Here is a 13,625-nt window from a genome sequence, read left to right as displayed (position 1 = left end):
CCATGTTGAAACCCATTACTTTGTACAATTAACATATGCTAATAAAAATGGAAACAAAAAGAAATTGGATGACGATAGACTACACTTTGAAAAAAACACTTCACAACAACAAAAATTCCCACATTAGATGACAAGTTATTGTTAATTTTGGTTAAGTTTGAGAATGATTAATTTCTGAAGTCCTTGTCTTTTAGGGATGGTTCCCAAAATAAAATGACATGGTGTCTGCAGGGTAGAGGAGCATGAGGGAGAAGTAAAAATTTGCAGTAATACAGTATGACATAACACATCTAAAAAAGGAAAACCTGACCATAAACTAACGAAAGGGTATATGGAAGAGTGGAAGAATTCTTAGGTCATCTTTATTGTCTTTTGTGGACATTAAATGGCATAACATTAGTGCCTATGAAAAGGAAACAAATTTCAAAAACAAGACATTCTGTGTCTTACATTAAAAGATACATTAAAGGATTCCTATGTATTTTAATTTCATGTAGAAAAACTATCAATGTTAATTGTACAGCAGATGCAGGTATTTAAACAAGAAACAGGTGTAGCCTTAGATGCCTAAAAGTCATGAAAAACCATGTTAGGGTAAACCTCTTTTCCTCTCTACCCTGAAAAAAATTTACTTAGGGATGGACCTTTAATTATGTAACCGAATTACAAAATGTGCATGAAAAATGTGTCTCTGACCTTTTAAATTAAAAAATATGTTTTAGCATGGCATCATAGACAAACCCTGTCTAGCCTAACTAATGGGACATATGACTAACACAGGGCTGAAATTGGAAATTAGGAATGTGGAAATGCACTGAATAATGAGCCTCAATTATTACCTCGATGATTTATTCTCACATTAGATCCCAATTATCCATTCCCGTGTGAACCCTGGAGACCTCACCATAAAAGACTCTTTGAGTTTTTATTTTTTAAGCATATACACCAAACAAAGATATCAGAAAATTCTCCCCAGAAACTGAGAATGATTTCCTTATGGCTCTGCAGATACTGCCAAGATTTCCTTTAAAGTTTACTTAGATGGCACTCGAGTAAGATTCCCATATGGAATTACTCTCCACACAGGAGCCTGACCTGGGGGAAGCTGAAGAAAGCAAAGATTATTTACAAACTCTCCAAGCAGACCGTTTCACATTTCTCCCACTCTGTATCCAATTCCATTGGTAAATATGACACATATTAAGTTATAAAGCATAATTATGAAAAATGCCAAGAAGTACTACAGAGGGTCAACCCTCCTGACACTGCAGGGCAGAGGCTGGTGGCCAGGGACAGCTGGATGAGCCTGGAAGGATGCACTGGTTCCTAGCACCATGGATGGCTATGATAACCAAGGCAGCCAGAAACAGACTGGTCCTACCAGGGACATCCCATGCTTAATGACAACTTATAGGGATCATCTATGTTCTGAAGGGAAGCTCATCTCTGAGATAACTTACAGGCAGTTTCTTATCAAACAAGGAACATGGTAGTTACAACAGTTCCTTAAGATTTTTCTGCAGCATGCCTACAAAACTAACACTTAAATAGTGCAGCTGTTTCTGATACATCTTAGCTTTTTGTTGTTTTTATCCAGAAGAAGGAGAGTTTTCCATGAAAGAAAACAGTATTTCATAACTATCATGAAAAAAATACTTCTTGGGCTCATAACCTGAACACGTTGAGTGAAAAAATACAGTTTCTAATTACTAGTTAAGCCATTTATATTTTGTTAATTGAAAATGCCTCAAAAAAAAGAGTCAAATACCATAGTGAACCTGTTAGAGTAATTTGCCTAAAGGATTTTTATACAGTAGACTTTACATGGTATATTATATATTGATATGAAGAAACATCATAACATTCATTCAGCAGAGTCAAAGGCTGGCAGTGGTAGTTCACATCTATAATCCTAGCTACTTGGGAGGTGGAGACAGGAGGACCGCAGTTTGAAGCCAGCCTGAGCAAATTTAACAAGAGAGCAACCCTATCTGAAAAAACTAAAACATAAAAGGACTAGGGGTGTGGCTCAAGTGGCAGAGCATAAGTACAAGATCCTAAATTCAATCCTAAGTGCCATAAAAGTAAGAAAAAAGGAAGGAAGAAAGGAATGAAGGAAGGAAGGAAGGCAGGAAGGATGTTTGTTAGGGGGGCAATGGGGTTGACACCATCTCTCTCCAGGCAGGTCACTATGTACCAGTGAAATTACAGTGAAACCCAAGAACCATGGAGTCACCATTTGACTGGATTGAGTGATCTGCTTTACACAATGACCAGTTAGCTAATGTTTTCTTTTACTTGATCTACTATTATGATCATATAAAGAAAGAAGAATAAAGTTTTAGCATAAACCTGCCTGGATTCAAATTTCACCTCCACCATGTACTAGCCTACCAGCTGGGTTAATTAGCCATTCTGGTTCTCAGTTCACTCAATAATGAAATGGAAATTGGGAATTCCCTCTACAATGGGTAGTGAGTCTCCCTATTCAGATTTCTCTGATAATCTGAGCTTGGTTCAGCACCTGACACATGAGGGTTTAAGAAATATTTGCCATTTTTATAATTATCTAAAGAATTTATATTTTCAAATATATAAAGAAGGGCTAGAGGAATGACTAAGTGCACAAGGCCCTGAATTCAAACCCTAGTACCACAAAAAAAATAAAAGCACAGAGGGAAAATGAAAGACATTTGTAAATGCCTTCTTATAGCACTCCTGATCCTTATCCCATTTGGGGCACATAAAAAGTATTTGCTATGGTTTGGATTTTGAATGTTCCCCAAAGGCCAATGTGTAAGTAGTACTGGCAGCTTGGTGCTATTGGGAGGTAGTGAAACCTTTATGAGATTGGGGCCTAGTGGGAGGTGTTCCAGCATTGGTTGCCCTTTCTTCTTCCTCTTGTTCACTTCCCAGCTATGAGGTGAGTATCTTTGCTTCACCGCATGCTCCCTGCCATGATGCATTGCCTCATCATGGATTCAAAACCAATGAAGTTAAGTGATCCTGTACTGAAACCTCCAAAACTAATCCAAGATAAGTTTACTCTCTTTATAAGTTGATTATCTCAAGTATTTGTCACAGTGACAGAGGCTGGTAACACAATATCTAAAAAATAGTGTGGATTAGATTGAAAGTGCAGTTATTTTGAAAAATAAAGTAGATGAAAGCAATTTTATTTTCAGAAACAAAAGCACTATAACAAGTATTTCAAAGAATCCTGTTGGAAAACATCTGATAAATGCTATAATAGTAGTGATAATGATATTCTGGTATTTTGTTCAGCTTTATAAAAATAGGTTTGTAAAATACCAATGACATTTCCACTGATTTAAGAAGATATTGTACAGGTTTGTTGAATTGGTCCATGATGATTTCTGGAACACATGAGGGTAAATGATTAGTTCCTAATGGGAAAAAAAACAAAGAAACAAAAGAAAAACATGAGAGGAAAAAAAAAACAAAAGAAAAACATGAAAGGAAATGTGAAAATACACAAGCATGAGCTGGGCCAGTGGTTCCTGCTTGTAATCCTAGCTACTTGGGAAGTAGAAATGGTGAAGATCATGGTTTGAGACCTTGAGGCCAAAAAAAGTTTGCAAGACCCCCATCTCAACAGATAAAAGCTGGGTGTGGTGGTGCACACCTGTCATCTTAGCTACTACAGGAAGCTTAGAATAGGGGAATTGCTGTCCAGGCAAGACCAGGTAAAAAGCAAGACTCTATCTCAAAAATATCCAGAGCAAAAAAGGACTGGTGCAGGGGCTCAAGTGGTACAGCACCTGCCTACGAAGTACAAAGCTCTGAGTTTAAATCCCAGAAGTGCTCCCCTTAAAAAAAGAAAATAGTTTCTGCTGGGTATGGAGGGGTGGGGGGGAGAGGGAGGGGGTGGAGTGGGTTGTAAGGGAGGGGGTGGGGGCAGGGGGGAGAAATGACCCAAGCATTGTATGCACATATGAATAATAAAAAAAAAATTAAAAATAAATAAATAAATAAAACTTTACTTTGTAGGAGTGGAAAAAAAAAAGAAAATGCTCAAAGAATTACCTAGAAACATATAACTTTGTTGATTTTAATTCTTAATTTCAAGTTTTAAAAATACTTTGGATCCCAAAACAAAAAATATGTGGGATGTGTTTTTAAATGTGCTTTTGAATGACATCTCAATATTGAATGTTTTCTTTTCCCTTATGCATTAAAAATGTAACTTGTACCTTTAGATTTCTTTACTTTGCAAAGTAGAAAGAGAAGTCCTGCTTAAGATGTCCTGATGAAACACTGAGAAAACCATCCTCCAGAACTAATAGAAACCAGACCTGTTACTTCATAGTTACTATGCATATGTGTAAGCTTCTATTCTTAGGTCTCGTGTGTAGTGTGAGTGCATGTGTGTGCATGCATGCACATGTGTGTGTCTGTGTAAGGTATTCATTTCAACAGAATCTAGAACTCAAAGGGTTGATGATCTATTTTGTCCTATAGGGTTTTTTTTTTCTTTCAATGAATGATTCAGACTCAAAGTGCATATTGGTAACTATATTTTAAACCAAAAATTCCTCACATAATAAATACATTTTATGCACATTAACTTCAAATTTACTTCAGAAAGCTATTTACAATATAAATAATTATAAATGGGAACACCTTTCAAGATATCATTGACATAGCTAATATTTTCTACTTTACATTCCAAAGTAAAAGTTCAAATTACAGCTTTATACTACAATATCACTAAAAACTATACATTGCAAGATGGGATTTGGAATATTGGCAATCAGTATCTTTTCTCACAAATATAATCCTTTTTCTAGCATATCAGTCAAAAAACAAACAAACTATTTTATCTTTTTCGAAGTGCCTACTCATGTTTCATTTTTTGAAATCTTTCCCTTTTGGGAAAAAAAAGTTACAGTACTTCTAAAATTTTTTCCAAGCCAATTCCATTTCTTTCAAAATGTAAACACATCAGGACTGTTAAGTATAAATTTAGCTGTGACTAAATGTGTCCCAAACCAGCAAGTTAGGACAAACTCCTTCCATTTAGGTTTGTGAAAGCAAAGTCAAGTCCCATGCAGCAAAATTGTGATAAATAAAACTACAAATGTTTGATTTAAAATTATCAATTATGATTTCTTGTGTGAACTATCATATACATGAATATATAAAATTTGATATGGCACATTTTATAAATCCCCAAGGTGATATAAAAACCATACTTTGTGTGTGTATTTGTTTGTGTACTTTCTGCATACAGTCTTAAAGAAGGAACTCTGAACAAACACCTATTTGGAAATTTGTAGAATCTCACCTACCCGTACAACCCTTGTGCACAAGAAATGAGCACCACACAAAAATTTTCCCCAAGAACATTTTTCTGTCTGATACCTTTTGCATGTGTCCATAGCTGTTCTGTCACTCACTTTAAGATTCTGAATGATGTTTTATACATGGCATATTTCACAGTAAGAAGAACTAGTCAATAGATTTTGCTTAGATTTAAATCCCCATCACAAAAATTTGACATTTACATGGTTGAATCACATATTTGGAGCACTTACTTCTTTAAGTCAATCATAAAATAAGATGCATGCTTACATCTATGACTTGAGTGAACTAAGGACCAAATCTGATCATTCAAACTTTTTAAATCAGGACTGTATTAAAGTGTCAGCTACTCCAACAAGAAAGGTGAATGATTCCCAAATGGACAAATATTCAATTTTCCAAATATCAGCATTCACCCTGTTACTCCCAACTACATCAGCACTAATAGATTGCATTGAATATCTTAGTAATGTCCTGCTTTTGAGAGAGAGAGACAGAGAGAGAGAGAGAGAGAGAGAGCTATAAAATACCAAATCTGTATTCAGAATGCCTTTTTAGCTGTACTATCTTCTATTAAACTGATCTAGATCTTGGAAGGAAAAGTCTTTCATTCTATTTTTTAAATATTTTTATGTATTTTCCAAATGATTTTGTATTAGAACGGATCCTTACCCTCCATTTAAAAAAAAAGAAAGAAAGAGAAATGTACCATATTAACTTTTTCTAGAAGATCCCATTAAAGCTTAATTTAAGTGGGATCCTCTGCCCAGCGCAGCTTGTGGCATCAGGGTAGAGAGTGAATTAAGAACAGTACTCGGTGGAAATATTTTGGCCCTATAAAGTATAATCAGGAAATAATAAGTGGTTTTTTGGTATAAACACTAAAGGCAAATTATTTATTATATCCTGTCTCATTTTGAATGTCACATCAGCACTCCCATATTGCCTTGTATCAGGCAAGTACAGTTTAGAAAAGCTTGTACATTAGACTCAGCAAATTGTGTCAAAAGACTTGTGAAGCAGAAGCACACCTAAAGTTTTGAACTTAATGTTACACATCTAAAAATGACACATCAAATCTGTATGTTCTAATAGTTTTAACAATTTTCCCAAGGAAGATTTGGGAAATATTTGTTTATTTCTTTGGTCATCCAAATGTTTAAATTGGCTAAAGCAGGTGAAATGGGCAATAAAGATGTTCTTACTATTATGAGAAAGAATGAGCTTTGTATTATTTAGTGAATTGGTACTTATTGTAACAGTGTACTTGGATATAACACATTTTTATGAAACCCCCTGGTGATACAAAAAGAGCATACTTTTCTCTATTTCAATCAAACTTCATGGTTTTCAGCATTTTAGCAAAGCTATGGAAATTGAGGATTAAAACTCAAGCCAATTTAAGTTTAATTTTGACTGGTTAAGTTATTGGGAGCACACTTATATTACATTCCTTATTTTTAAAAGATAGCATCTTCTTTGTGAGAAAGTATGTTCCTACACAAAATAAAATAATGCAGATTACACATACACTTTTACACATCTACATGAATAGTAAGAAGTTACCTTGTCATAAAATGTCAACTTATCTGGGGCCATTCTGTAGTAATCACGCCATGTTGGAAAAAATGTAAGCTATATAATACTGAGATCCCATAAGGCATTATGTGTAATGTAATAACACTGCTACTAAAAATTACTGACACTCAGCAAATTAAATAAATGATATGCATTTAAAATTTTTGGTAGATTGACCCAGTTTTAATCAAATATAATTTAGTTACTTCTGTCTTCTTTTAAAAATACTGGTGATAGCATTGTAAGGAGTAGTATTACTCTTGAATAGCCCCATCTGTGGAATTCATAGTTTATTCCTTCTATTAATTATCCTCCATATAAATGTGCCACTGATACTTCTTTAGTGACATTCTTTTCTTTAGGATCAGTTCATTTTCCTTAGTTCTTAGAGGAAGTTTCCATTCCTCTTACAATATCTGTCCCTGACACTTTTGATGGAATATATGTATCCATCAGTAGAACCCATCTGTGTAGATTTCCTTTCCAAAACACATCATATTTGTCAGATATGTGTCTTTGAAACACCTATCCAGCTACATAATTCTACAAGACCTTTAACGTTCCTAAAACCTTACTTCATGTTGCAAATTGGTCAGAATACACTTTAAATATTCCAGGGGCTTCTCACAAACAATTTTCTCAAAATTACTGGATACTTTTTCTTACACAATTCAATTGTACTTTGAAAATTTTTGAAAGTACACATGATAGCTATTGCCTCCCTCACTTTCTTGCTCCTTTTTGCATTTATATTGGCAAATGTTGCTCTGCCATATCTAAGAAATAGCTATTTAATTTTATGTAGCCTCTTCTTTTGTATACAAAAACCCAATATTCAACTCTAAAATTGTCATCATCCAGATTGTCACCAACCTATGGACTGCCAAATAGCTGTATTAAAAAGATGAAAATATAATTCTATCCCTGAGTGTCCAATGTCATGTTTTGTTTTTAAAATTATAAGTCAAGTTCTTTTAATACATTCCCCTCCTTGAATATGGCAATAGTTACAGGCATGGGACTCCTATGACATATTATCTATGAAACTTCTCTAATCACCAATCTCACTTTGCTTTGATTACTAGAAATCAGTGCATTAAATAAATTCTATTTTCTTCCCTCTCATAAATTTCTACCATCTACAGGCTGAATCTAAGAGAAAGTTGACTGACTATATACCTGCCTAAAAAGAGCCACACACCTGCTATAGTTATAAAACATGTAGACCTCTGCATGTGTGCATAAATACCAGAGCAATTCATCTTGACAGTTTATAGCAGAGAGTTAACTACTTCACAAGTTCAATTCTGCTGCACCTATGAACCACAGAGCCATAGCCCTTTCAGATTAGAAAACTGGGGCTTGACCATGGTGAATGATACATCTATGGTAATAAAATTAGGCAGGGTCAGAACTGGAAACCAGAGATCTTGGCATCTAGTCCACTGGTCTTTCTACTATACCATACAGACATAAAAGTGAGTCTGTTGTTTTCATTGTTTATAAGCAACAAAGAAAACAAACATTTTGCTGTTCCCTCCTCTTGCCCTTTGAGCTACTTGTCTATCTGCCTAAGTCTTTATCTTAGACTTGCTCTGGAGGCTTTCCACATGCTTACACAATGGCACATCTGGGCTTTGAAATGTTTTAAAACACTTCCATGCTGTCATGTAGCACTTCACAGGTTTTCCTTAGTTATTTTTGCACTTATCAGCTTTTTTTCTTGGTGAATTTTTCTTGAATTTTTTACTTGGTTGATTTTATAAGCAAGCCCCAAATATGTTGTTTACCTATTCTGAGCCTTAAATTGTTTGTTTTGATATAATTTCACTCTACTCTGTCTCTTGCCTTTCTCCCTTCACTAAACTACTTTCAGTTGACATGCCACAGTTTTTGACATGTCTCCCAACATCTCAATGCTGCTATTTAGAAAAACCCTTACTTCTATGTCAGTGCAATCCTGGTCCTTGTCTAACTCAAGAGTAAGGTGAAAAATCACCACTTCCTGATTGCTTATAATGGATACCAGGTGAAAATGCATTCTTGCACCATAGCCAGAACCATTTCTCTAATTTATGCCTGAACCAAATGAGATGGCTGGGTTGAAACCACAAAGAAGAAATCAGTTTATAAAATGTATCTCTGTCTTCTTTAGTTATGTGAGGATTGGACATTTCTTTAAGCAGCTTAATGTGGTAAAGGAAAGGTATCCCCTTGGGGATCAGTTATTTATTCTCTATTTCTCCATGTAAAGTGTACAAAGCAGTTTGTGAATAGGGAGTAGTCTATGTGTATAAGTATTATTGAATCATCACAATACAGTGTTGCCATCCATCAGTCCTTTCCTGGCATATTTGCTCACCTGATTTACATGAGTATCTTTCAATCCAAAATGTATCTATTCTGGTTCCCATACAATTGTAGGGGCAATTTAAATATTCACTTTAGCTCCATTATCTGTGTATAACCTTGAAGGCTAGTACTATGTTTTCTTGGATTTCATAGGAACACATGTCAAATACTCAGAAACTTAAATTACCCTCTCTAACAATCAGTGGCATAGTAAATGCTGGTAATGGGACATTAAACTATAAATATGTTTCAGAGACCCTTGAAGAACAAAATATTTTAGAAAAGCATCAGCTTCCATTGGTTATTATAACAGATGTTCCCTTGTGTCCTTGTGCTGGGTCTGGCTGCATCCTTAGATGGGAAGTAACATCGAAGTGTGAGCCATTACAGCCCAAGGAATAGTTTCTAATGGTTTCACTGTCATATAAGTGCTCCAGGGCATATCCAGTTAATGTGTAAGCATGCTTATCAAAATACTGCCGGTGAGAGCCAAAGCAGTTTGGAGAGACAGCAGGATGGTCTCCTGCTGTCTGGTGAGGAGACATATCTGAATGTAGATAGTCTTTAGCTAGAATCAGACTGGATTTTGAAATGCGATCGGAATTGGGACTGCTTATCCGAGACAGTGCAGTAGGACTGTTGTCATAGTCACTGTCACGGGGGCTGAGCATCTTTCCTTCTCTCTGCTGGATGTGGTCACATGGTGAAGTGTTGGCAAGAGCAGAGCCATGGCAGACTTCTCCTGTTGGTGGGGGCTGTTGGTAGTTTGCAAAACAGAGAGAATGTTTTTTCCCAGCTCCATTAATGGAAGTCAGTTGGTCAGGGGGAGCTGTCCTCAGCTGCAATCTGTTTTCTTCTTCTTTAATCATTTGCTGGGTGGCTCTTATCAGAGTTTCAATTTTGCTAGGTTCATGTGGGCTACTTTGATATTGTTCAGTTCGATATCGGTCACCTGACTCACTGGCTGACCCAGGGTCTGGAGAGCTGACCACACTATCTTCATCCCAATGACCTCGCCCTAGAAATCAAAAGAAGTAAAAAGTAAATGGTCTCAAAATTCACACACACATACAAAATTAAGTGTATTTCTTTTTCTATTCATTTTTAACACAAAATTTGAAACAGATAGGTGTGACAGAGTTATCAGTTATTGTACTGGAATGCATATTTACACTGGATTCACGTAAAATTGGTGGATTTTAAGTGGGTAAGTTTCTTAGAAGATAAACCTTGTTCATGGTTGTGAATGCAAGTTAGTGAAATCGTAACATGTTTCTATGTCTCCATCTATGCATTTTATCACTGCCCAGCTGCAAATAAGAAAAGAAAAATGCATAGAATTTGGCTTATGCTTTTTCTAGGGTAGTATCTTTTAGATTGATGCTTACAAAATGCTTTCAGTTGAGTTTGAAGAAGGCAATAAGATAGGCTGAACAATTCTCTTTTTTTATTATTATTATTCATATGTGCATACAAGGCTTGGTTCATTTCTCCCCCCTGCCCCCACCCCCTCCCTTACCACCCACTCCACCCCCTCCCTCTCCCCCCCCAATACCCAGCAGAAACTATTTTGCCCTTATCTCTAATTTTGTTGTAGAGAGAGTATAAGCAATAATAGGAAGGAACAAGGGGTTTTGCTGGTTGAGATAAGGATAGCTATACAGGGCATTGACTCACATTGATTTCCTGTGCGTGGATTCTCTTTATTCTAAATAAATCCTTGAAAATGTTAATATTGCTCAATGTATATTAAGCCGGGTTATTCTAAGGCGCCAATGTTAATTTTTAGACAAAGGATAAAATATATATTATTATATGTGTATATTAATGGGTGGATGGATATAGATGTAGATATATCTTGTCCTGATCAAAAATATAAATGTAATTTTATAAATATCAAGTAAGCAGCTCAGCTTCAGAGATTATCCTATAAAAACAGGTATCTTCTGAAACAATGTAAAGAGTAAGTAAATACTAACAATTTTAATAACTTGTTCTGAACCAAGGAGTGAGATCTAATATGGGGGAGTATTATATCCAAGACAAATTCCATAAAACAAATTATTCTCAAAAACAGTCTGAAGTCAATATAAAAAGTAAGAAGAAAAACATAAAAGCTGTAAACTGCTTAATGCAGCAGAGAAGCTCTGGATCACACTACTCATTGCTTTCCTTTTCTCTTTTCTTCCTATTTTATTTATAATAGTTTTTTCTTCAGACCACGCAGGTTAAGCCAGGATTTTCACTTCACTCCTTTCTTAGGCAAGCAATTGCCCTTTGCCCTGGGTTTCCATTTACCAGACTACCGAAATGTTCCTTGGTTCAGAACAGGCTGCTTACTCAAAATAAAAGTTGAAAAAAAAAAAAAGCAAGAATAGAAAGAAATTAAAATTATTCATAGAAGGCCACCAGTGTCTGGGTGGCATCTGACAGAGGACTTTACAGACGGAGACAACACTATCATTCTCATCCTAAAGACAAGAAGAGTGCTATCGGGGCCTTCAGATCAATCCTAATGTCACTGACTTTTAATGAAATAGAGAAGGTTTTGAAAGAATTGCCCAGAAATAGACAGAATGGGCTCTCCTTACTCAGTCTACTGTGAAGTGAACAAAGAAAAGTATTACAGTGATCAAAGCTTTGACTCCAGATCGCCATGTGTTCTAAGGCTGTGCAAGAATCCCAAGTGACAATCTCAGTGGTTTCTCTGTTTTCCACCACCCTTACTCATGGGTACTGTGGTTATCATAATGATGGGGGAAGGGAAGATGGGAAGATACTGACACTTCATGCCCAGAGAGGCTAAAGAGCTATGATATGAATGATAGTCCATAAAACAAAGACCAGCCTCTCCAACTTATCAATAGTGTCTTCACTGACAAAAACACCGTTATTAACCCAAGGAGTCCACAGACTATTCAAGTCCACCTGCGAGCACATAACACCAAAAAGTGTAAATGCATACATGCAACAAGTTCAATAGATTTAATAATTTACTTTAACTTCATTTCTATTCTTTATGATTTTTAAAATGGTAATGTTTTTCTCACCTCTTACAGATACATGCCGAAAACATTACCAAAATTAATACACTTCAATGAATGGGCTTGGTTTTTAATGTGAGTTTCTGATTTGTAAATCAAGAGGCAACCACTGGGGCCAGTGAAGCCAGTGTCACACCTAGCACGTGTGACATTAACCTGCCCCAGAGCCTCCCGCTGGACTCAGGAATCCCTCCCACCTCTCTTACCATGGATCCTGTGGACTGAAGCGATGTGGGGCATGCTGTTTTCATAGGCTTCTCGGCTCTCGGGGGAGGCCTTGGTCAGGGGCAAGGCTGCGCGGGAGCCCCACCAGGGCTCCCTCCCGGCCTGCGGTGCCCCCAGGAAGTACCTGCCGGCCTCGCAGCGGCCGCCCTCGCAGGCCTGGCTGTGGAAGTGCCTCTCCTCCACCAGGCGGGAGTGGTCCAGTGCCAAGCCATAGCAGAGCGAGCCGCGCTCCGAGAACTGCCTGTAGGCGCAGGACGCGTCATGCTGGGAGCCTGGCCTCTCCGCGGGGTCCAGGAGCTGCGGGGAGGCGGCGTCGGTCAGGGGACTTCCGCCCCACTGGCTGTCGTGATCCGATTCTGATCTTTCCGTGTGAAATCCCGAGTACTGAAACCAAGACAGGGAGATAAGGCCGTTTCAAAAACAAATGAATTAAACAGTCTTTATTGACAAGCACCCCAGAGCCATACTGTCCTGAGGCTGCCAAACGAAGACTCACTGGAGCACCTGGCCGGTCACTGCTAACTTGGAATCATTTAGTAAGCCAAATGATGCTTCCATAGAAAATCCTTTTCCTGAAAGGTGCAGATAAAAACAATAATAAACACTGAATTCCTTAGGCAGCGAATGGAGTGCCCCAGGTGAATTATCCCAGGTAGTTCTTTCAGTATCCCTATAGTGACAATGTTTGTACTCCACTGTATGCACAGGGAAGCTGAGTCTCAAAGAGGGAGTGATTTGCCCAAGTCCACAAGGTTAGCAGATAAAAGAACCAAGATTCAAACCCAAGTTCTTCATCACCACCCAAATGGTATTGCTAAAAAATATTCCAAGAAAGCTCCATATTTTATTTCTATTTGCCCTCCACATTTCTTCTTAATTAGGGAAAACAAAATAAAAACTAAGCTTATGGCACTAATGTGCTAAACCTTAATCTTCATGCTACAGTGTTAACTCTCTGAATGCCGTTCTGGGCACACAGTCAAATAGTTCATAAATGCTTTCCTAGTTCAATGGCAACAGAACTTTAAAAGCCTTGTCATATAAAAGCTGGGTTTATTCACTAGCCTGTGTTTCTTGCTTTCTAAAGTTCAATTATGCATA

The 13,625-nt window shown here is 37.0% G+C and overlaps 1 protein-coding gene across 2 annotated transcripts in view; it reads right to left on the bottom strand.

Annotated features, from left to right (window-relative positions):
* Positions 1-4,521: 4,521 nt before the first annotated feature.
* Sim1 (SIM bHLH transcription factor 1) overlaps positions 4,522-13,625 on the bottom strand; it is a 73,609-nt gene continuing 64,505 nt past the window's right edge. For both annotated transcript variants that reach the window (XM_074077836.1, XM_074077840.1), the window contains exons 11-12: positions 12,506-12,908; positions 4,522-10,273 (exon numbers count right to left, since the gene is read on the bottom strand). In XM_074077836.1, the coding sequence (XP_073933937.1) occupies positions 9,543-10,273; positions 12,506-12,908 (1,134 nt within the window). In that variant the 3' untranslated portion in view covers positions 4,522-9,542. The remainder of the gene's footprint in view (positions 10,274-12,505; positions 12,909-13,625) is intronic.

This window comes from Castor canadensis, chromosome 1, assembly GCF_047511655.1.
Source record: "Castor canadensis chromosome 1, mCasCan1.hap1v2, whole genome shotgun sequence".
Taxonomy (NCBI): domain Eukaryota; kingdom Metazoa; phylum Chordata; class Mammalia; order Rodentia; family Castoridae; genus Castor; species Castor canadensis.
This window is presented reverse-complemented; position numbering and strand designations above follow the sequence as displayed.